General features: G+C 41.6%; 3 protein-coding genes across 7 annotated transcripts; 1 reads left to right on the forward strand and 2 right to left on the reverse strand.

Annotated features, from left to right (window-relative positions):
- Positions 1-521: 521 nt before the first annotated feature.
- maip1 (matrix AAA peptidase interacting protein 1) lies at positions 522-3,544 on the reverse strand. The gene is made up of 5 exons (XM_030427939.1): positions 3,181-3,544; positions 2,467-2,538; positions 2,033-2,159; positions 1,415-1,565; positions 522-1,323 (listed from the first exon to the last, which is right to left on the reverse strand). Exons 1-5 carry the CDS (start codon positions 3,493-3,495, stop codon positions 1,245-1,247), a joined length of 744 nt encoding a protein of 247 aa, XP_030283799.1. The 5' UTR covers positions 3,496-3,544; the 3' UTR covers positions 522-1,244.
- Positions 3,545-3,727: 183 nt separating this feature from the next.
- tyw5 (tRNA-yW synthesizing protein 5) lies at positions 3,728-7,324 on the forward strand. Its single transcript, XM_030427934.1, has 8 exons — positions 3,728-3,895; positions 4,793-4,947; positions 5,042-5,111; positions 5,202-5,246; positions 5,330-5,467; positions 6,340-6,427; positions 6,570-6,686; positions 6,836-7,324. Exons 1-8 carry the CDS (start codon positions 3,815-3,817, stop codon positions 7,120-7,122), a joined length of 981 nt encoding a protein of 326 aa, XP_030283794.1. The 5' UTR covers positions 3,728-3,814; the 3' UTR covers positions 7,123-7,324.
- Positions 7,325-7,938: 614 nt separating this feature from the next.
- On the reverse strand, positions 7,939-24,290 carry LOC115587829 (collagen alpha-3(VI) chain-like). 5 transcript variants are annotated; one of them, XM_030427881.1, is made up of 12 exons: positions 24,103-24,290; positions 22,016-22,130; positions 20,162-20,755; positions 18,594-19,220; positions 17,898-18,485; positions 16,756-16,839; positions 16,063-16,650; positions 11,230-11,279; positions 9,507-9,579; positions 9,291-9,370; positions 9,093-9,197; positions 7,939-9,004 (listed from the first exon to the last, which is right to left on the reverse strand). In XM_030427881.1, the coding sequence occupies exons 2-12, from the start codon at positions 22,098-22,100 to the stop codon at positions 8,933-8,935; spliced, it is 2,946 nt and encodes a 981-aa protein (XP_030283741.1). In that variant the 5' UTR covers positions 22,101-22,130; positions 24,103-24,290; the 3' UTR covers positions 7,939-8,932. The 5 variants fall into 5 exon arrangements, with proteins under 5 accessions (XP_030283741.1, XP_030283740.1, XP_030283742.1 ...); XM_030427880.1 differs by having other exon boundaries at positions 9,459-9,579; positions 24,103-24,286; XM_030427882.1 differs by lacking the exon at positions 16,756-16,839 and having other exon boundaries at positions 9,459-9,579; positions 24,103-24,285.
- Positions 24,291-24,729: the final 439 nt, after the last annotated feature.

Consider the following 24,729-nt stretch of genomic DNA (forward strand, 5'->3'; position numbering starts at 1 on the left):
AATTATGAGTATATATTATACAATGCATATTAGAAAATGTTAATATATAATTGTGTTATACATATTAGGACATGCTAATATAATATATATATATATATATTATACATATTAGAAAATGCTAATATGTAGTATATATTTACATATATTAGTAAATGCAAATTATAGCTTCTCCAGCTTTGGTTATATTTTGATATGACAACAAAAATCACTGAAGGGAATGAGACATTTTGCAACACAATATTTTCTTTTAATGTTGATGACATACATTTTTTTTTAATTTTCTGTATTATATTATTTACCTTTTTCCTTTATCAATAATTGCAGGATTTGCAATTCATACGTAGCCATATTGCATATATATATGGAATAACTGTGTAGCCAAAAAGTAAAATAAATCCCATCATCTGTGCAATCATCCTGTCTAGGTATATATGAAGGAATTATACCCATGTCACCAGGGTTTGTAGCCAGGTCAGTGGTCTGTCTACTAGGAAATACTCCATGAAATAAGTGGCCCATTCTTCATTTTTCAGTTCTTTAATAAAACAATCATAAGTCTGCTGCAGCTGCATCGAGCTGCCTTAGCCTTTGCAAACACATGTTCACACAAACGGTACATATACAGCATGTACTTCCCTGTCAGATACCTGCAACAGATTTAGTTTGAAAAACAAAAAACATGTTTTTTTTTTGTCAGGAAACAAATCTGTCACATTGAATTGCAGCATCATCATACCACACTGTCAGTATCAGACAATAATCAATGAGAGAAGATGGGAGAAGTTGACAGAACAGGTGCCAAATAAAATCATACATAGGAAGCCATATGATGTTACAATCATTAAAATAAGGCTATAAATTAATCAATATCATTTAATTATTCCGGCCCCGATCCTGAATGTACAAAACTTTGCAAACCTCGTCAAATTTAATCACTGATTTATGGGGGAATATCAGCAATGATGAGCAAAATGATAACAAACAAAGACAAACTGCAGGCAGATGTGGACAGTAAATATGAGAATGTGTGTTTGGCTCATGTGTCTCTTCTACAGTGACCAGTAGATGAATCCAGTCGTGTCTTGGTGTTTTTCTCTGACTTCCCAGTGAGGAGATGCATCTTGGTTTCCCCTCTGTGGATCATCTTGAGACAATTTTCTTCATTTTAATCAAAGAAAATACTGGGGAGAATTTTGAGTCTTGACTAGTTTCCACAGGAACAACTGCCTCAAAACAACAGCAGCTTAATCCAAAAGCCTAGAGTGCTCTATCCTCGTAATGGTCCAGTCTGGAGCTACTCCCTGAGTAAACTCCCTTTGGAATCTGGAAGAAAAACAAAGAGAAAGATCAGGAAATAAAGATGTGAAATATTTTATTTGCACAAGTCGTTACACTTTAAGTATCATGTACTCACTCATAGTTTGCAGTTAGCAGTGTCTTAGTTTCTGGTTTTTCATCTGAACCGAAGGACACCTGGAAGACGCGGGTTCCCTTTAAGCCATCTTCAGGAATACGAGCGCTCGTCAGATACCAGAAACGCATCAGAATACTGACAAACTTTCTCCCTGGAACAATGACACACAAAAAGACACTTTGTAAAGCTGCAGATACACACACTCACTCCATTCTGTAACACTTAACATGTCTGTCTGATCGTTAACAAACTGCTCAATAATATGTGCTTTCACTTTTATGAGTGTTCCCTTTTTGGGGACTATTTTCAGCAGCGGATCGATCCATGTTTGGTGCTCTAGTGTGTATTTACAGCAGTGTGACAGAGTACAGAATATAGGATTGAATCAAAATAGACAAAAGTGTGTATTCGTGGACAACAATAGATGCTCTATGACACAGAGGAAGAAGCTTTATTTGGCTGAAGATACACATAATACTTGTCAGCAGGATCAACCCATTGTAGATATTTGTCTTTAAATGGGATCTGTTGCTAAAAACAGAACAATAGAAGGACAAACAGAATGAAATCAGCAGGCTTAATCTTAAATATTTTGGGAAGTTAACACTTGATGCTGACCGTTATCGTCGTAGTAGATTCCCACGTCTCCTGTTGTTGTGTACATGATCTCATCAAAGTCTGCAGAGAGCGCTTTCTTGTGGCTCGACGGCAGCAGGTTGCACTTTTCCTGCAGCTTTGCAATCAACTGCAAGGAGATGAACACGAGATCAATCTTAACATGAGCAGAGAGGTTACGCCTGTTTTTATTTCCATGTTTACCTTCAATATGGTTGATTGATTTCTTAATTAGTTGATGTACAAATGTATTAGATTCTGATGTGTATGATAAATTCTTCTTTTCAGTTATTGGTTTCTTCCACAAAAAGACCTTTGGGACAACATATAAATATTGTATAGAATCAGTATGTTCTGTGGAGTTTCGAATGAATTGAACCTGTAGTGAATCTGTACTAACATGATGTATACTGCACATTCTGGGTTCTGGTACTCACGTCTTCAGCCACGAGTCCTTCCAAAGCTGCAAACTGACACTGTGACAGAAGTCTGGAAACATGACAGAAGGCCTGCAGGAGGGAACAAAGCGTCCTCAGCAACCAGCGGTGTAGAAAAGTACATTTACTCAGCCACAAATCTGAGTTTCTTGGACTTTATTTGACTTTCAAATTGGACGAGGGTTGCAAGCTCAACCAACTGAGCTGCTGGGGTGCACTACTTAAGTATATTTTTAATAATTTTGTCACGTTTGGTTTGTTGGTTGAACACAACGAGTGTAATGAAGCTTCTGAGTAGCTGTCACAAGATTTATTTCTATTTTCAGCACTTTTAAAAATCAAACAATCAGTTGATTGTGAGGGTAAAGAAATTTATCAGATTTATCTGTAATAAGTGTTGACTGATTATCGGGGCTGATAATCAGTTTGTTCTGTGACTTCTTTGTCAGATTGCAGCTAAAAAATAAACTAATTTAAAAATGTGCTTCTTTAGCTCTGAAGCAACATCCTCATACACAACAACATCTGACTGGTAACACGTCGCTGGTATCGTACTTTGGTTTATTTCATCACTGGTTGTTTGACATTTTGACACAAAGAGAAACAGAAACAGAAATTACACAGTGTAAATAAACAACGTTAAATCCGTTCGCAGCTGAAGTTGTCGCTAGCTAGCTAACAACACCTCCTGCATATATTTAGGTATTTACACACCTGCTTCGCTCCCTCCGTGAACTCTTGAATGCTGAACTCCTTGTCAAAGTAAGCTCTGATCAGGAAGAAGTATATTTTGGTGCGGAACAAAATGAAAGGGTTCGGGATGCCGAGCACCATCATCTTCTGGTGCTGCTTCTGCCCGCCCGGGTCGGAGCTGTACGGGCGGACCGCTGCTGTCACGGCGGCATGAGGTGAAGACGGTAGCCGCGTTTTGGCGCACCGGTTCAGAATAATACCTTCACTTAAAAACAAGCGAGTGAAGCTAAATGTTGATGGAACTCTGTAACAACCTCTTAACATGGGCAGCGCCATCTTTGCTCCCTCGGAAGTCCTCTTGTCCGTGCACTTGTATCGTCCGATGAGGAACAAATAGCGAATATTAAAAATAAAGATCATAACCCTACACACTAGTCAAAATATAATATATAGTTGACTATTTACTAATGAAATCTCCTTTTTAAAATTGATGATAGTTTTAATGAATTTATCATCCACATTGTTTGTTTTTTTACAGTCGATTTTCACTTCGTAATCTTTTTGTTCCTACGGGGAACGCTTACAATGTGACACCCGGACCAGTCAGAGCTGTTTACTTGTGTTGCAGGTGAATATCTGAAGTAAATCATGTTAAATGGAGCTTCAGGAAAAAGTAGCAGTGCCGATATTCACAGAAGTGGAAAAGGAAGTCTTTCTGCGCGATATTTATCCACAGGTAAGATTACTTCGTCACCTGACAACAAGTGTTGGTCTCCATGTTTGCAGGTGCAGGTCACTATAGTACCAACTGCACCAGACTGCAGCTAGAAATCTGACATTTTAAACAGCTGGTGATAATCTGAGGATTTTCTGCTTCTCTGTGTTTAAGATCTCTGTAAACTAAATATCTTTAAGTGTTGACTTGGTTAGTTTGATTAACTGTCCGTTTTAAAGACTGAACTGAACATTAAATACAATTCAAGTGCTGTTAAATTGATTTTAATGCTGAATCCAGCAGCTTCCACTAAGTTTAGTGTCTTGAAGGTTTATTTCAGGCTGAAGTTTGTGGACCAGAAGAATCAAAGTCAAACCATCTAACTGTTTTTATCCAGTTTGTGGAAGGCTTAGATGCACAAATTTGGCATGCGAGTGAGGGTCCTCCCCCAAGAAAATTGTATGTTTCTCAATTAAAATGATGAGCACATTTCACATGAATTTATACCATTATTGTGACCATATCTGTAAATTAAAAGATGGAAAAACTGGAGCAGATTATACACAATCAGCACCCACAAATCCTGCTAAAGAATTCTGCTGGGGACTAACTACGACCGTCAGATCTGTCATTTACGCTCTCAATGCTCTTCACATTGATTTACATTCATTTGGCTGAGGTGGGTGCTGCGTCTGAACCTTACAACGGTAAAAGAAAACCCTTATAATACTCAAGATGTGCTGACTTTAAGTCTCCATGAGTCATTAGACTATTCCAGTCTGGTATTTGCCACATCTTTTAAACTGTATGACCTCATTTTGCAGCTGACATTGACAACAGGCTGAGAGCTTCCCCCAAGATCTGAAGAGCTGAATCTAATGATCTCCATTTAAGTGATTTAATGTGATTATTTCCCAGCGCAGACCGGCCGTGCTGAGAGGCGTCTCTCTCGGCCCCTGCCTAGAGAAGTGGACGGTTGAATATCTTGGACAGAACGGTGGAGACAAGGAGGTGAAGATCCACGTATCCACCGTGCCGCAGATGGACTTTCTGCACAAAAACTTTGCGTACAAGTGAGCTCTCTCTCACAAACACATCAACACACACACACACACACGGAACAATACTCTCTCTGCAGATTTGTCAGCTGCACCTCTTTATCCACAGGACTCTGCCTTTTAATGAATTTGTGAAAAGGGCATCTGAAAAGAAACACTCTGACTTCTTCCTCTGTGAGGTAACGATCACAAAACAAGGACATAAAATGTACTTTTGTTTCATCAATATGTTTATCTTGTAATGACACAAAGTCCTTGTCTTATTTCAGGATGAGAGTTATTATCTTCGATCACTCGGGGAGGACGTGAGAAAGGTAAAAAGATAAAAATGTGAAGAAAGCGGTCTCCAGTCTGACTCTGCGGAGGCTCTTAACCAAACCATTCGTCTCTCTGACAGGAACCTGCTGATCTGAGCAAACAGTTCCCCGTCCTGGCCGAGGACTTTCACATCCCGCAGTTCTTCACAGCCGATCAGTTTTTCTCCAGTGTGTTTCGCATCAGCTCCTGTGGTCTGCAGCTGTGGACGCACTACGACGTCAGTGTTCTGCATTTAGTTTCTGTTTACATGTTCAGGTTGTCTTTGTTTTTGTCACCTGTCGGTCTCACTGAGTGAAGCACTGACCTCAGACCTGTTCTGCTGCAGGTGGCGTTTCTCCTTCTTTATGTCCTAATATGATATTCAAGTACATTTCGTTTGGAGGATAATTTGCTTAAGTTCTTAATCTTTTAATGTGAAATCTTTCCAGTTTGTGTGATGAGCAGCTTTAGAGTCATGAAGATATAAGATAGTGTTTTATTTCAGAAACTAATAAATGTTCCTCTCTTATAGACATTAGTGACAGTTTCAGTTAAATTGTTTTTTGTTTCATCAGTTTACTTTGTTGTTCTTGACTTTTTTTAAAAAAAACAACCTTTTCTTTCTTTTTCTTAACATCCTCAAGATACGTATATCAAAGATACATTAATCAATAACAATTAAAGGAACAGTTCATCTAAAAATGTCATTATCTACTCTCATGCTGATGGAAAGTCAGGTGAAGATCTGAAGTCCGCAAAACATTTCTGGAGCTTCACAGCAAAACGGAGTTGCAGCATTTTCCTAAAGAGCTGAAGAACTGGAGTTAAAAAACAACTAAAACAAATGTAAAATGGCTCCATACAGCTTGTCCAACATAATCCATGTCTCTGGGAGCCTCGATACAAAATTGTTTTTTAAAAAAGTGGTTATTTGCACCCTTCTATAAGCCAAAAATCTTCACTGAATCCGATCTTTTGTGGACTACGAAACTTCACCTGACTTTCCATCAGTATAAAGAAAAATACTGACTTTTTTATTTTTGAGTGAACTGTTCCTTTTACTTGTTTGCAGTCGACTTTATTAGCTCTCTCTCGTCTTCATTCCTTCAGGTGATGGATAACCTGCTGGCTCAGGTGACGGGGACAAAGAGAGTTGTTCTCTACAGCCCCCAGGATGCATTGCACCTCTACCTGTCAGGTGAGCGGCTGCTTGTTAGCTTGAATCCTCAAAAAGTACTCAATCAGCAACGTTCACTTTCATATCAAACTCTGATATTAACTGATCTGTTTTCTAACAGCCTGGTGTAATATTCTCTCTGACTGTAAATTGAACCCATCAGGTGATAAATCAGAGGTCGTGGACATCGACTCCCCGGACCTGAAGCGGTTTCCTGACTTTGTGAAGGCAAAGAGATACGAGTGTGTGCTGGAGCCCGGAGATCTGCTTTTTATCCCCGGTGAGACAAAAACATGAACCACATCTTCCTGCAGTCCCACCTACAGATATCTCATCATACCATCGTGTCGTTTCTTCTCATGTAACCTCTGGAAACTGCAGCACACAAGTCCTGACTAAAAGTCTATCCATGTCGTTCTGTGTCCTCAGCTCTGTGGTTCCACAACACTGTGGCTCTGCAGTTTGGTGTGGGCGTAAATGTGTTCTGGAGGCATCTACCTGCAGACAGCTACGACAGAAAAGACCCGTACGGTAACAAAGACCCTGTGGCCGCGACTCGAGCCCTTCAGGCGCTGGAGAGAGCGCTACACACTCTGGACGAACTCCCAGCGGATTATCGGGACTTTTACGGACGACGTATGATTCAGCGCATCCAGAAGAGGACGTACTGCGACAGTGTGACGTTACCCACAAGTCAGTTCACCAAACCTGGATGAGGGTCCAGAGAATTAACTGATTAAACACCTGTATGCCCTTCTGCTTTGTTATGTTTATCTGAATCTCAGCTTGGAAGTTGAATGTGATTATGACAGACTGTCTTTGGATAAAATGTCTTAAACTTAAAAAAATAAATAAAACACCAATATTGGGCTAATTTCTAGATGACAGATGAACCTTAATGTCTCAGAAAATGGCAAATACACAGAAGTTGTCATGTTCTTCTTCTGTCCTCCTGATGACCAGTGGCGTGCACAGACTTTTTGAAGGGCAGGGGTGAAAAGAAGGGCACTTTAGCGCGCGTTTTGACTCCAAATAGGGCACTTTAGCGCACGTTTTTGCGACCCAAGAGGGCAGTTTATCATGTTTTAACCAGCCATGGGGGCAGTTTAGTGTGTTTTGCCAACCAAGAGGGCACTTTAGCGCACATTTTGGCTGCCAAGAGGGCACTTCAGCACATGTTTTTGCAACCCAAGAGGGCACTTTAGCACGCGTTTTTGCGACCCAACAGGGCAGTTTGTCATGTTTCAACCAGCCATGGGGGCAGTTTAGTGTGTTTTGCCAACCAAGAGGGCACTTTAGCGCACATTTTGGCTGCCAAGAGGGCACTTTAGCGCGCATTTTTCAACAATTGGGCCACGAGGGGGGGCGACCGCCCCTGCCCCCCCCCCTTGTGCACACCACTGCTGATGACTGAAACAGACAAACATTTAGAGAATAAATAAATAAAGCATGTTCTGTGGAGAAACAATTAAAACCTTTCTTGGCCACCAACTGATGAGTCCAGGACGACACTGCACATGTGCAGATACCAATATGGTTTGAACTTTTATTGCACAAAGATGACAGTTCTTTATGTTTCCTTACAAACATGTTAAAGCGTTGTAAACAGTGAAGCAGCAGCAGCATCTCCCCAGTGTGTTCAGTATCTCCTGCTAACACTGCTCAGAGTCCCCGTCGTCACATTTCTTCAGTTAAGTCTCAGCAAATAAAAGTGTGTGTGCGCACCAGAGCCGACCAGTGAAGCAGGAAAAGAAGCTCAGAGACGTGACGGGATCTCAGTCGAAGGACGGTTACAGGCTGAAGGAACTACGACTGCAAGCTGGAGACTTCTTGTTGACTACGATGATGATGATGATGATGATGATGATGTTTCGTTGGGGGTGCTCTGTAAAAACTTCAGGTTTACCACAAGAGACAAACACACCCAAACATTTACATTTCTAAAAATAGTTTGGCTTTGGATGCAAATGAGGAAATGGGTCAGAAAATACACTTCATTTAGCTCTTTCATTCAAGACACACACACAAAGCACTCATGTCTTCTCAGCGGTGAGGGTTAACAGTCTTGGGCTGTGGACACTGGGACTGTTTCTTTAGTTTCTCTGTCCTCTATGTGAGCAAGGCGGGTGAATATCTCGAGTCTGGATGAGAGGCAGCAGTGCAACATTTACTTCAGTCCCTCCATGTGGCCCATTCCCTCCTTCAGCAGTGCAGAGGTTCAACCAAAGTCACGAGGTGCACAAACATCCCCTCACTTCATGAACTGTCTGGGTGTGTGCACGACGCTACGAAGATTTCTCATCATACAGAAAATAAACAGAAATGGCACGTTGCTTCAGTGGATATCATAACTAAGCTTCTTCTTTTTTTGTTCTATTTCTTACGGTTGCTATCAGGCAGATGGAAGAGAAACCCATGAATGCAGGAAGACTCTTTTCCAAGTGATCAGCCAGTTCTGGATAAAAGAAGGTGGATAGATTTGTTGAGTTTCTATGGAGTCTGTGCCATGCCACGACTTGACTTCATCTACTCTAGTCTCTTGGAAAGGTGGCTGTTGTTCGACTCGAGTTCGTCGACTTTGTCCAGCGCTGATCGCAACTATCGAATCGAAAGAAGACAGAATGTGTGGCGATTAAAACCTGTTAGAACGTTAAAATTGTTATTTTTTCTGTGTGAGAAACTCTACCTCTCTCTCCATTTTCAGTATCTCCGCCTTCAGCTCGTCCTCCACCTTCTCTGCGTTCTCTGCTGCAGACTTGTATCGCACCACCTGACCTTCAAGTCTGGTCACCTAAGAACCAAAAAAAAAGAAATAGCGCTCTTAAGTGAGGATGTTTTCATATTTTTAGGTTCCTTATGAAATAATTACTCTTGTCAGCTTTACGTTTTGTTCCAAAGCAGTGACTTCTTGTTCCGCCTTCACAAGTTTGAACTTCAAGTCACTTATTTGTCTGTTAGAGTCTCCTGGAAAATATTCAGAAAAGGCAAATATTAGTTGAAAAAAGTAGAGAAATGCAGCTTTTTGTCTGTTTTCATTCATATGGAAACGCACTCTGCAGTTCTATGATGTTTGGATCGGTGCCGTTTTCAAGGATTTCACCATCTGGGCTTGAGTTGCTCTCCGTGCCGTTCTTCTGAGTCTTCTGTTCCAGCTGAGCCTTTAGTTTCTTCACCTGTAGATGGAGCCAAAACACACCACAAGATAAATGTAAAAACTCTCCATATAATAAACTGACATTTACAAGGTCTCCATTGAGGATTTGTTTTAAGCATGTTACACTATAGGGTTGACAGAAGACTTTAAAACTTCTTAGGCGTTTAAAGAAAAAAACATTCACTGTGAGACTACAGTGTAAACTCTCTATAGAAGCAAGGAATCTCTGTCTGTCTGTCTGTCCGTCTGTCTGTCTGTGTGTGTGCGTTCCTCAAATATCTCTGCGGATCAGGATCAGACTGACCTGAGAGTTTCAACATGGCTGCTGCGTGGTCTAAGGGTGTGCGACGTCGGTTTTGTTTGGACTACAATGATACCATTAATAAATTATTTCATAAATGCTTTACCAATTCCGCGAGCATTGTCCACCGGAGCCACCACAGTCACGTGCGCACCAGAGCCAATCACTGCAGAGCTCAAGCCCACGACACACTTTAAGAAACAAGCAGATTTATACCTGCAGCGGTGCGAGCTGGACCGGGATTTTGCTGGCGTTTGGTCCCGTTCTGTTCTGGGCATCTAAACTGACTGCTGTGGATTAATGAGACTAAACGAGTCCGGACCGAGTCTGTTTGGGTCTGAGGAGATCCGGAGACGCGCGGACAACAAAGTGGAATCGGAATCTGTGGATGTTCGTGTGTAGCTAGCTGCTAGCCGCTAGCCCACCCACACGGCCCACCTCCGAAGTCGACGGACTGGACGCATCGGCACGTCCAAAATCGGACTTAGTGTAAATAATGTCCACTACGCTTTTTCGCAAACATTGCCGTCACGTTTGCTTTGTGTCTGGTGCAGAAGAAACGGTAAAAACTGACTTTTGTCACGAAAGTGTCCGAGCAGCAAGTTTGGTTGTTGAGGAACAGGAAGTTGTGGGAGGGACAGAGGCGGATGATTGACAGGCAACGACGGTCGGTGTATAGACAGCGATATTGAGAGTTGAGAGATTTGTGACATTTAGCGTGTTTGGAGTGTATAGTTAGTGTGTTATGTAGTGTTATGTCGTTTTTTTGTTTAATGAGTCAAAACAATGAGGAGAAGCTGAATGTGGAGCAGGCAGTGCAGCTCTTCATTCAGCTGGAAGGAGCTCAGGCAGACCTGAGCATTGCCTGCATTTAAATGTAAATAGTTACATATAACTTTGTAAATTTTTAAAATGTATGCACATATTTAGCAAACAACAATTTATATTTGCAATATAAGTAACAAAAAATGGTTTGTTAAACATATTTGTGGTTTTCACAGTAAAAAAAATCTAACTTTTTCTACTCGGATTTTATGTTTTTTTGTGATTTTAGGTCCATTGTGTTAATACAGTATGTCAAAAAAAAACACAACAACAATACAGTCACACATGTGAGGTTGAGCTGAAAATAATGACACCAAGTAAATAGTTTTTAAAGTGAAATATAATGGCAAAATTTTTTACCCTGGAATATCGGATTTCTCAACAAACCTAAATATCCCTGACGTCCCACCTTCAAACACAGCCTCATTTGGCCATCCATGAAAAAGCTACTTAACCTCCCACTTTTCTATAGGAATACATACTTCCTACGGGCACTGCACTAGTTTGAAGTAAATACTACCAACAGCAGCGTCACCGACTCACCTGCTCCATCATTTTCTCACGCTCATCCACCAGTTTCCACAGACGAATCTCTGAGAAGATAAAGCACAATGTTTGAGGAGACAACAATGTCTTGTTTGACATCTGAATCTGAGTCTCCGCTGAGTAATGTGATGAAAAGGGTTTTATCGCCACAAATAATGGTAGCTTTTTGTGCACATGTTCTGCTGTTTTAGTGGGCCATTTGTTGTCAACACAGCGCACAGGAGCTGGACTGGATATAACTGCCAAAACAACATGGTGGAAAGTCTACTCTAATGATAAATATCAAAATGCAAAGCATCATTTGCTTGGCTTGGTTCTCATTGTTAGTAAAAAAAAAAAAAAGGTTCATCAATGGCGAACAGAAAAAATGGTTAAAAAAATGGAAGCTAACATTTAGTCATCATTAAATCAAAATCAACCATAAATAAAAATATTTTCTTTTTCGCTTGAATTTAGCAAAAATATTTCCTTTACAATGGAGCTTCCATTTTCACTTGCAACTCATATTTGTACAGACTGTCTGGCTACAGCAAGGAGATTATGACAATACATTAAGTTGTGTATATTGACATACAACATGAAGTCATTACAGTCTTACCATACGATGCTTGTGTGACAACAAGGGTTTCACTTGTTTTGATGGTGTAACCCAGTGTTATTTTATTGTTAAAACTTTTATTTTATTTTCCTTTTTCCAGTTAATGTGAGTCTTTCTGCCAGATATTGTTTTTTCCTATGTACAATGAATGCATCACAGTCCCGCAAAAGGCAGTTTTTCGCTAAGTATTGTTTTTTCCAATTTACTATGAATACACCGCAGGACTGCACACGGCAGCTTCAGTTAGAGAGGGAGAGAACTTTCTTCACTTTCTCTGAGAGTTTGAATGAGAAACGACTGGGAGAAGAAACACACAGTTTTATCACTGAAAATGTCCTTTTTTTGAGTTGTAAAGTGATATGGGCGAGTCCTGTGATGGTTTAAGCCAAGAAGAGTGGAATATTGTTGAAGAATATCCTGGTGAGTGTTAAATGTATGCATTTAGCAGCCTGTTTCTCGAATGTATGAACACATAGTGTGGATCAGTGTACACTTAAACTATAAAACCAGACGGGATATGCCATTTTTTGTGGGGAAATGATTGTTTTAAGCTGCAAAGGAGTTGTTAGCTGTGTTTGCAGTGAAAAGCTCAGCTAGCACACCTACAGGTGTTTTTTAGCAGACGCACTGCACGTGAGCTAACACACGCTGTGTGGAGTGATGTTGTGAACCCGGTATAAGTTTGATATGCACTTTTATTTGTTCCACTGGTCATTTATTGTGTTATTATTTTGCTTTTGGATAAAAAAAAAAAAAAAAAGTATTGTTATTGGCCAGTAACTATGACAACTTGAAGCAAAACAGCATTTCTGACTTAAAGGGATAGTTCAACATTTTTGAAAACTGGCCCATTGCCATGATCCCTCTAGTCATAGCAGTAGGTTTGTTATCTTTAATTGTCGGTCCAAGCTGCTTTTGGATCGGCGGAGCCGAGCAGCGCAGCTACGCTACGGAGGCTAATGGAATTTCTTGGTTTCCCTCATCAAACTCAGCAACTACACAACCAAAAAACTCCAAAACGATGTGGTGGACAAGTTGTGACCTGCACATTCACCACGCTATGAGATAATAACGGAACGTTAAAGGTAACAAACCTACTGCTATGGCAATGGGCCCATTTTCAAAAATGTTGAACTATCCCTTTCAAGATATTCTTTATTATTTTGAAATCTAAATGCAGGTAATTAATTTTTGGTGGATTATACATTTTATTTTGCACATTGAGCAATTGTTCTGCATGTTTTGTGCAGGCTGGTTTTTTGCGTTGATAGAATCGTTTTAAAGAATGAGCAGTGCTATCCATGGACTGGATTCTGCCTTAAGAGTCTGCAAAGGACGTTCTTGGTCTGATGGCCACCTGTTTTCCAGGAGGGTGGTAGGACAAGAAAAACAGATTTCCCATTTCCTTTGGAAGATTTGCGTATCTTTTTATTAAATCTAAAATCTCAGACTTTTTATTATATATATTTTTATTTGGGTCAGGCCTGACACACACACACATACAAAAAACTGAGTGCGATAAACTGACATGGACAGTGTGAAGAACTGCAGGAAAAAAAAGAGAACAACCTAAATGAACATGATTGAAACTGATAACTCATTGGTAACAGATGTCATTCAACTGATTTTTTTTCCTCTTTGTTCCATTTGTTTCTGTTCATGTCCATGTTGTGAAACAATTTTTTTTGGGTCAAGTCTTTTAGTGAGAATGGTTAAAATTTTGACAATACACGTTCTACTTTTCTACTAAAGTAATTGTCAGTCTCTTATTATGGTTGGAGGTTTCTTTTCACTCTAAGCAGAGCTTTACATTGCACCCCATTGGAGTTTAGAACTGGATTCTTAGCGGGGGCTTTTAATTCGAAAGTAACGACCGTCCTTAGCTTGCCAACACAACAACAAGCTAACACAACTAGTCAGCTACAGAGACCGAGGAGATGCTAGCATGTCCTGGATCTCAGCCGCTGTCCAGTTGTTCATCTTAATGTCCCTGGATGAAATGATGGACTGACTGCTGTGATCAGCTGTTTCCTGGTTTTAAAACTCCCCGGCTGTGGGTCGCACAACAGTGCACGTCATTGTCACCTCCGCCCACCTCACGTAGAGGCCGGCACTTTGCCGCCTTGTTTTTAGATAGCGGGCGAGGCGGAAATAAGTGTACCCTCTGAGGCGGAAAATCGGCGGACCAAAACAGACCCCCAATTTGCCGCCCTCTGTCTAAAACCGCGGACCGAGCCGCCAAAAGGACGGGCAAATTGGCGGCTTGGTGCTCTGTCTAAAAACGGCTAGATTTAGACTTCTTTTTTCCTGACGACACAGAAAAAGGGTGACAATGGCAGAAAGTATTTGTTCTTCAATGTCTGGCAGATCACTGGAATCTGCTGCAAAGAAGGCATGACTGGCTTCCTGTGGCATAGACTGAAACTCAAGGGTATTCTTTGCTCCCACCACAAATACCATCACACCCATTTGTTTCAAGCCTTCAATAGAATTTCTGATATCATCACTGGATCGTCCGCCAGTAAAGAGAACCAAAATCTGTGGGACACCCTGTTAGCATGGGGCGGCTGTAGCTCAGTGGGTAGAGCTGATGAACCACTGATTGGAAGGTCACTGGTTCGAATCCCAGCTCCCCGGGACTGAGCTACATGTCAGAGTATCCTTGAGCAGGATACTGAACCCCATAATTGCAGTTGGCACCCTGTGGGGCAGCCTCTCCTTCATCAGTAAGGGTCCTGCAATGAGCTGGCGACTCATCCAGGGTGTACCCTGGCCTTCGCATTTTTTTTTTCATTCCAATGGCAAAAGACAGAACACCGATTTGTTTCAGGCTTAAGGCAGCTCCTGAAACATCATCACTGGATTTGCCACCAGTCAGTAAAAACAGAATCTGAGGGACTCCCTCCAGACGTCTACTCCCAGAGGAAGCGGTGAAAACATGGTCTTGAACAAATTGTAGAGCAGCTCCGGTGTTGCGAGGTCTTCCACCTTTATGGCGAAGACTTCTTACAGCATAGATAATAGCCTTTTTGCATCGGTGAGTTTTAAGGTCGAAGTAAACTTTGGGGTCATCACTGTACTGTACGACAGCCACTCGAACTTTATCTTCTTCAATGTCCAGCTCTTCGGCCGTTCTTCTGATGAACTCTCGGATAGCTGGAAGTCCATTTCTGGACTCATCCGACCCATCAAGGAGAAACACTATGTCCCTCTTGTTGCTTCCTGTGTCAACAAGGTGATACATGGATAGATATAGAATTCACGAACTGCGCGTTCAAGTCTTTTCTATGTCCATGCATATGTATTGCATGAGCAAGTTCAGAGAATGAACTGAGCGTGAAAAAGGAGCCATGGCTCTGAAAGAGTTATTTCAAGCAGAACTGCTAAAGAACCATCTTTTTATCAAAAAGAAGTATGAAGGAATTTGTCGACTCATCTTCAACACTGAAGTGGACAATTGGAAAGAGTAAAAGAGGGCTACATTACTGAAAGCCTAATATATATATATAGAACAGTTTATGTTTCAACAGAATAGATTCTCTAGCAAGAGTAATCATGAAAGTCATGCAGCAGAACTGTGCCAAACATTTCATAATTGTTCATTACAGAGTAAAACAAGTAAGAGCAAAATATTTTGAGAATAAATAATGAAATATTGCACTCTTTGAATTCTTACCTACTAAATCAGAGATTCCATTCAGAGTTTCCTCGGTGTCTTTGATCATGTTCAGTGTAGCACCAAGTTGTGATTGGATTGAGCGCAACATTGAGAAATCAGTGACCTTGTATGTGAAACCAGGTTTGAAGGCAATCATTTCCAACTCTGATAGGTTGGCATTTCCCACTCCAATCCCCACTGACACAATTTCATGTTCTTTAAGTGCAAAAGCTGGGCCTCTCACATTATCAGTGGATGGTTTGGAAGTTAGAAGAATTAAAATCTGGGGCACTCCTTCTAGTCTCCTACTGCCCGTTGAGGGAGTGAAGACACTGTGCCTCACAAACTGGAGAGCTGCCCCGACATTAAGGCACCTCCCGCCCTTGTGTCTTAGGTTATCTATGGCATTTAGAGTGTCATTCTTTGCTTTGTGAGAATTTAGATCAAAGTTGACCTCGGTTTTATCAGCAAACTGAACCACAGACACTCTGTCTTGGCTGTCACTGACAGAGAGGCTCTCCACAATTTTCTGAACGCAAATCCACACGCCAAATACAAAAGAGTTTGTTCCTACCTTGCTGCAGGACGACTTCCAGCTGTTCCTTTGGAAGGCTCACATAGGTGTTGAGCTGTCCTGGGATGGTGCTGAGCTCACTGAATTCCTTCACAATGAAGGCAAACGAAGGGTTGTGTGAAATGGCCTCAATCTGCTTTGGGTCTGCATCCTTGACACCAATGCCAAATGGTACGACTCCCTCTGTCTTCAGTGAACCAGCAGGTTCCTTCACGTTATCCCTGGAACTGCTTCCACTCAGAACGATCAGAAACTGAGGGACATTTTGCGCAGTCCGGCTGCCCAGCCTTTCAGAGAAGATGGTGTCCTTCATGAATCTCAGAGCAGCTCCCGTGTTCAGACTACGTCCACCAGCCACGGACAAACCATTAACAGCTCTTATCACCTCATCTTTGGTTTGATAAGTGTTCAGGTAGAAACTTGGAGATGGCCTCTCGCTGTGTTGAACCACTGAAACTCGTACCTTGTCGATCCCAATGTCGAGTGGTTCGATTACTTTAATGATAAAATCCCGGATGTAGGGAAAATCTGCTCGGACATTGTCAGTGCCATCAATGAGGAAGGCAACATCCCTTTCACCACCAGCAACTGAGGGAAAACAAGAACAAAAAAACAAAATGTGTTGTTATGAACCAAACTGTTCTATTTGTCACATTTATTTAATTAACAGAAACAGAGAAGTACTAAACTCAACAGGTTCATCAGGGAATGATGCTGTTGTCACATCTGTATCGTTGACCTCTGCGATTAACTTTGGCATTACGAGTTCAGCCATAGCTGGTAAATTAGAGAATTGTGCGTCATGGTAAGCCAAATCTGGAACAAAGGCAACAGATTGCAGAAGGGCCTGATCTGCTTGCCCAGAACTGACTGTGAAGGTCAAAACACCAGCCAGAGCCAATTTATCTGCTACAGATTTAAGCTCATCCTGGGCTGGGCCACCTGTGATCAGAACCAACACCTGAAAGAGTTATTTCAAGCAGAACTGCTAAAGAACCATCTTTTTATCAAAAAGAAGTATGAAGGAATTTGTCGACTCATCTTCAACACTGAAGTGGACAATTGGAAAGAGTAAAAGAGGGCTACATTACTGAAAGCCTAATATATATATAGAACAGTTTATGTTTCAACAGAATAGATTCTCTAGCAAGAGTAATCATGAAAGTCATGCAGCAGAACTGTGCCAAACATTTCATAATTGTTCATTACAGAGTAAAACAAGTAAGAGCAAAATATTTTGAGAATAAATAATGAAATATTGCACTCTTTGAATTCTTACCTACTAAATCAGAGATTCCATTCAGAGTTTCCTCGGTGTCTTTGTTCATGTTCAGTGTAGCACCAAGTTGTGATTGGATTGAGCGCAACATTGAGAAATCAGTGACCTTGTATGTGAAACCAGGTTTGAAGGCAATCATTTCCAACTCTGATAGGTTGGCATTTCCCACTCCAATCCCCACTGACACAATTTCATGTTCTTTACATGCAAAAGCTGGGCCTCTCACATTATCAGTGGATGGTTTGGAAGTTAGAAGAATTAAAATCTGGGGCACTCCTTCTAGTCTCCTACTGCCCGTTGAGGGAGTGAAGACACTGTGCCTCACAAACTGGAGAGCTGCCCCGACATTAAGGCGCCTCCCACCCTTGTGTCTTAGGTTATCTATGGCATTTAGAGTGTCATTCTTTGCTTTGTGAGAATTTAGATCAAAGTTGACCACGGTTTTATCAGCAAACTGAACCACAGACACTCTGTCGTGGCTGTCACTGACAGAGAGGCTCTCCACAATTTTCTGAACGCAAATCCACACGCCAAAACCAAAAGAGTTTGTTCCTACCTTGCTGCAGGACGACTTCCAGCTGTTCCTTTGGAAGGCTCACATAGGTGTTGAGCTGTCCTGGGATGGTGCTGAGCTCACTGAATTCCTTCACAATGAAGGCAAACGAAGGGTTGTGTGAAATGGCCTCAATCTGCTTTGGGTCTGCATCCTTGACACCAATGCCAAATGGTACGACTCCCTCTGTCTTCAGTGAACCAGCAGGTTCCTTCACGTTATCCCTGGACCTGCTTCCACTCAGAACGATCAGAAACTGAGGGACATTTTGCGCAGTCCGGCTGCCCAGCCTTTCAGAGAAGATGGTGTCCTTCATGAATCTCAGAGCAGCTCCCGTGTTCAGACTACGTCCACCAGCCACGGACAAACCATTAACAGCTCTTATCACCTCATCTTTGGTTTGATAAGTGTTCAGGTAGAAACTTGGAGATGGCCTCTCGCTGTGTTGAACCACTGAAACTCGTACCTTGTCAATCCCAATGTCGAGTGGTTCGATTACTTTAATGATAAAATCCCGGATGTAGGGAAAATCTGCTCGGACATTGTCAGTGCCATCAATGAGGAAGGCAACATCCCGTTCACCACCAGCAACTGAGGGAAAACAACAAGAACAAAAAAACAAGATGTGTTGTTATGAACCAAACTGTTCTATTTGTCACATTTATTTAATTAACAGAAACAGAGAAGTACTAAAATCACCAGGTTCATCAGGGAATGATGCTGTTGTCACATCTGTATCGTTGACCTCTGCGATTAACTTTGGCATTACGAGTTCAGCCATAGCTGGTAAATTAGAGAATTGTGCGTCATGGTAAGCCAAATCTGGAACAAAGGCAACAGATTGCAGAAGGGCCTGATCTGCTTGCCCAGAACTGACTGTGAAGGTCAAAACACCAGCCAGAGCCAATTTATCTGCTACAGATTTAAGCTCATCCTGGGCTGGGCCACCTGTGATCAGAACCAACACCTGCTGGACTCCCTGCCATCTGCGTGACCCAGTTGATGACTGGAACATGTTGGAAAGGGCATAATTCATGGCAGCTCCTGTTTTCAAAACTGAGCCTCCAGTCAGCCTCAGCTGAGAGATTTTATTCACAACATCTTGTCTGTTGCTGTAGCTGTTCAGATAAAATTCAATTCTGGGGCGCTCAGCAAACTGCAGGAGACCAATCTGGACCCTGTCAGGTCGTACATCGAGCTGGTTGACCACGTTGATGATGAAGTCTCTCACATAGGGAAAGCTGCTGACAATGTAGTTTGACCCATCCACAAGGAAGACAATGTCTCTAACCACTCTTTGAGTCTGCACTGTGGTTATCTCCACCACTGAGAAAAAAGTACAAAAACAAACAATTATTTTGATATATGTGATATACCACACGTATGTACTTTCATTATTAAAACATTAAAATGATGCCCTCTGAAACTATTATCTATCTCTCCACATGTGGACAACATGTGGCCACACCCCAACATGCCCCTGATAGTGAGAGTCCTGTCTTTACAAATGGGTGTCAAATAAAAAAAAAGATGAGGTATTTTAGGAAAGTGTTGGTTGAGAACAAGCCAGTAAAACAGAGCTGCTTGTTTATGTGAGACGAGTGTTTTTGTGCTTGCTTGTGTTCTGTTCTACTTAAGCCATTGACAGTGAGACAATGCTTGGATGCAGATGATGGATTTGTTTATAAAAGTGTTTTAATGACTCTAAAGAGTTATGCTCTCTGGGTATTCTACTCTGTTGTGCATTGTTCTGGCATCTAAGAAGCCTTCAAACCTTAAGAGTTGTCACTCAAGCTAAATGTATTTTCTGGTATTTAATGTAAATAAAACAACGCACTCGACTCACGTATGTAACTTCACTACAGGGTGCTGAATCCCTCGTGTAGAGAATGAGCAAAATAAAAACAAAGGACAGCACTCCCATTAAACTGTTTATTCTTGCCACACGGACGTTTCGGGCAAGAGATGCCCTTCTTTTTATGGGGCACCAGTCCTCCAAAAGACCTTTCCTCTTTTGGTAGTGCGATGAAAGTGATGGAGAGTGCTGTCTAACATGTTCCTGGAAATTTTCCATACGTGTTCAGTTGGGTGGAGATGCTACACCTTTGTTCGGGAGAATCTGCATTTGTCGTTTTTCCGCTTACTCATTACAGATCTCCTTTAATTTGTCACTCATCTGTATTTTTCCTTTTCATAGAGAGATCAGACAATCTCTTAACTGAATCACTCTTGAAATTAATTCCATTTGGTTAGAAGACGACTATTACCTGGCTCGGTAGGTACTTCGGTCACCACAACCCCAGCTAGTGTTGAAAGTGAATCCAAAATTGCCTTTGGGTTACGAGGCATTGCACGGAAGTCCCTCAGAGCGAACACAACATTTTCGGAAAAGGCAATCTGCCTCAGTTCATCTACATCTGCAGTCTTGGCGCCTGCAGCTAAAGTCAGTGCCCCCGTTCTCAGCAGGGCCCTTGCAGGTTCTTCCACACTGTCACTGGATTTTTTACTGGTCATTAACAGTATGAGCTGGGGTACCCCCCTCTGAAGGCGACTGCCTTTCTCAGGTCGCAGCATGTTCGTCCGCACAAAGTCCAAGGCTGCTCCAATGTTGACTGTCTGCCCGGGTCTTGGTCTGATGCCACTCAAAGCATTATTTATCTCATCCCTGGTTCCGTAAGAGTTGAGATCCATCACTAGACGTGGGGTAGTGCTGAACTGGGCCACACCCACTTGAACTTGGTCTGGACCGATTGGCATGACGTCGACAAACCGCTTGATGAAGTCACGCACAGCTACGATGCTCTGTGTACCCATTGTAATGTCGATTAGGAAAATGACGTCTCGGTTTCCAACTGTCAAGACTGAAAAGACAAGAAAAAAACATTAACAGCTGATTTTTAGTGAGGTTCTAATAATAAATCTACAGAGGCTAACAGAGAGAACCAATGATACGCTATGATTAAATTCACACTTTATATTTATATTGAATTATTTGTGTTATTTGTTAACTAATTTACATACTAGATACTTACATACAATACTTCTAAATGTTTTGTCTTGACGACATACAGATTCTCATATGTGTGATTTGCAGTCAGAACTGGAATGTAATCGACTGCTGCATATGTACACAATATATGGTACCCTAGGAGGTATCAATTATGCTTGGAATATGAATTTAATAAGTCAATAACATTAACAAATAGTGTAAGAGACTTTGGCTCATTATGAACAGCTGTTTCCATTGGAGACAGTTGGTTTGTATATATTGGTCTTTTATACGCATCATGAAGTCCTTTAACTCATTTTACAAAGGAAGGCCATGTATTTAAAGCTACTCCGAGGAACTTTGATTGGCGGCCACTGATGACAAAAGATGACGGTGGTGAAACAAATTTAAGTGCCGCACCGCCAGACTACAGAGCATCTTTGGAGACTTCTTTATTTCTCCCCAGTAAACATAAATTGTTAATTTCATGACTTATGACTCATTTGCAAGTCCCAACACATCAAATAGAGCTGCCTGGTCTGTGGCCCTACGCTTCAAAGTTTGATGTTGTAGCTACCTCTCTAGCATCTCTTGTTGAAGCATTTTCCTAGTGCAGCAGCTTTTTCTCAGTCTTTAACTGAGAAAAACTCCAAGTCAAGGTGTGGTTGGGGTGGTTAAATGGGCCACTGTTCAAGCTGCCTAATTTGATGACTTGGGAGTGCAGATTTGTTTACTGGTTTGACTGCATCAATCTGCTTTGTTTGTCAAGAGTATCTGACTGGACACTCCTGACGCGTGTCCCATACTGAGATACACAGTTTAAAAACAAATCGAGAAACAAAAAAACAATAATTGAAAAATATCCAGTTTAGCAACAGTGTACATTAGAGGTAAATATCTGTGTTACTTTATTGATATGAGTGTGTTGTGTTTTTTATTACGATGTCATGAACACAAAAGCTCACTTTCCTTCAGATGTAGATTAAATAATTTAAGGAGAGCAAAACATGAAAATACACCTCACTGAACATTGCTGAAAACCGGACAAAAAGTGTTTTCCAAACAGATCGATCATCTGCAAAAATGAGCACACCCTGCAGCCCGCAGCTGAGAGTGATTTGGTTCAACTTACCTTCCTGAGCATCAAGGTTAGGGAGGAGTCCTGCGAACAGGACGCCCAGGAGGGCGCACAGCGGTAACAACCGGTGCCGCCTCATCTTCTACCACCGAAACAGCAAAGGGGTCACCTGTAAAACCAGAAACAGACATGTAGGTGAACCAGCAGCGCCTGCTTTAAGTCGTGTTAAGTCTTTGTCTTACTGTCTATTGCTGCAGGACCTCTATTCACCCTCTGTCTGAACCCTCCATTTTATTACTTGTCTCACGAAACCTCACTTTCTACAACATTGGAGGAGCAAATGTAAAATGTAAGTAAAGTAAAATGTTCTCACTGTGTGTTAACACAGTATACATTGTATACTCCAGTGCAAGCTAGGCCTCCTTTAAGGTTTTCAATGTCCTGTTTTTCCCTATTTTTCCTGCTAAATATATCACATAATATAACATAAGCTCGTCTCATTGGCCAAGAGTGCAACATTTAATCTTCGACATGACACACAAGAGAAAAATACGCCTCCTGTCAGCCTTTATCAGCGTGCGCCAGAATATCAGATATCCTCGTTGCTTCTGCTGCTGAGGCGTCACCATGTTCCACTTACGAAACACTGGGATGAGCATTTTTTAGGCAGTAGCAAACTTTAAAAAAAAACTAAAAACCATCAACTTCCCACCTACCACTCTGCAATTAGGAACAATTTTCACTTGTACAGAGAAAGAATTAACAAAAAGAAATAAAATGACCTGAGATGGCGCACACAGCCAGTAACCAGGAGAGTCTTGCTCAGATGGATCCTGCAGGTCCAGGAATCCAACTGGCAACCCTCCACTCGTTAGAATGCTTCTCTAAACTTTAGGTTACTTCCATCAGCTCCCTGGAGAAAAACCTCAACAATCATATGAATACAACAAAATGTATTTGGGCACATAGATCCTTTTTTTTTATCAAGTGGTTTTGATTGCTAATTGAGCTTCAAACTGCAGCAATTAAGAACAAAATCCAAGAAACGAAGCAGAACCGATCACACTGAAGTGACTTCTGTTGACCTGAACGCTCTGATCTTGACTAAATGTGCACTTCAGTCCTTTTTTAAATCAAATGATTTTTCTTCTTGCTGTGGAGTGAAAGAGACCCTTTCACGAGTTATAGGAAACTGTGGGTCAGCTCGGCTTGAATCAACGCCACAATACACAGCGATAATTAATTATAAACACATGGCTGTCGTACTTCGTGCAGAGCTGCAGCGAGTTTCTCTTGTTTGAGTCACCGTATTTAGACTGAGCTGGGTCCACTGTTTATGCAGACCGCTTTGCAGATGAGAATGATGAATTGGTCGGGGAATAAAAAATGAACAGTGTATGCGTCAACACTCTGGGTTCCCCTCGCATTAGTAATTTGGATTGAACGGAACTCTAAAACAAGCTGTAAATCACACACATGGCTGACATGTTGTTTACTACTTTTACAGACACGCAGCAACACTAGCATTTATTTGGACTTTGTTTATGGCAACCATTTGGCCTCCACTAACTCCTGAGGACACATCTGCCTCTGTAGCTGCTAAATGCTCCACCATGTTCACCAGCTAGTGTCTGACTGTGTCTGTCTGCTGTTTGGTACTGATGATGTCACTGGGTGTACTAATTGATCATTATCTGAGATTAAAGAGAGCAATTATACTGAACCAAAACCATAAACTTTCCAAAAAAAAAATCAAAAGAATGAGCTAAAAGATGCACGCCCCTCTCCACTCACATGGAGCGTACATAACATTGCTGAGGTCTCCTTCCTCTCCCTAACTGCGGCTCACCTCTTGCCCTTGCAGCACTCTCACCACTAAAGTATAGGTTGCAGCCATGCTGCTAAACGCATGCTGTCTGATATTTATGAGCTATACGCCAAAAACTCTGCGCAACCTTGTGATTATGACACTCATCATGTTGTGAGCAGAAGTTACTCTAAGGTCAGTGCATTATTTTTAACACACGGTGCAAACAAGGTGAATCCTTGAAGGAGTAAAAACTGAGAAATGGAGCAAGTACACATCTGTAAGAAGAAAGCAGAAACCTCTTTTTGCAAGAAGTAGAAGGTTTCGAACTTACCCTTAGCTGAAGTAGCTGTACTCCACTGTTTTAGTTTTTTCCAGCACCCCCCAAGAGGAAGGCTGCCGTGCAAAGCAGTGATAAAGGTCACTGGTGAGAGATGAGCAGAAAGAGGGGTCCTGAGTGAAGGGGGGAAACGGCTGAGAGAGAAAGAGACAGACACCCGCCCGGTCTCAAACCAGAGGAGCTGTGGTGCTGAGTTCAAGGCTGGGATGGGACAAACTTCCAAACTCCTGGAGTTCTGCCACCTCTCTCTTCCTCCTCCCACTTCTCTAAAGAAAGGGAAAAACGAGAAAAGAGGAGGGAGAGCGGGGGGGGGGAGAAAAGACGTAAATGAAAACCAGACACATAGCCCTGTTTGGTCTGGACGTGAGCAGTGCGGAGGATGATGTCTGATGATGATGAGTCTTTTTGGTTTTTGTTAAAAAAAAAACATTTAAATCCAGGAGTGGCAGAAAACCTTTTTTCCAGCCTTTTTGTAGTTAGATTGAAATGACTCTTTTAAAACATATTGTGGTTGAACTAACTCGCATTTTTCTGATAAAATGATTGAGGACATGCGAGTTTGTCAGTAATGCATATTGAAACACTTTCCTATAAGATGATGTATCGTCTGTCAGTCTCACT

This window comes from Sparus aurata, chromosome 9, assembly GCF_900880675.1.
Source record: "Sparus aurata chromosome 9, fSpaAur1.1, whole genome shotgun sequence".
In the NCBI taxonomy this organism is placed as follows: Eukaryota; Metazoa; Chordata; class Actinopteri; order Spariformes; family Sparidae; genus Sparus; species Sparus aurata.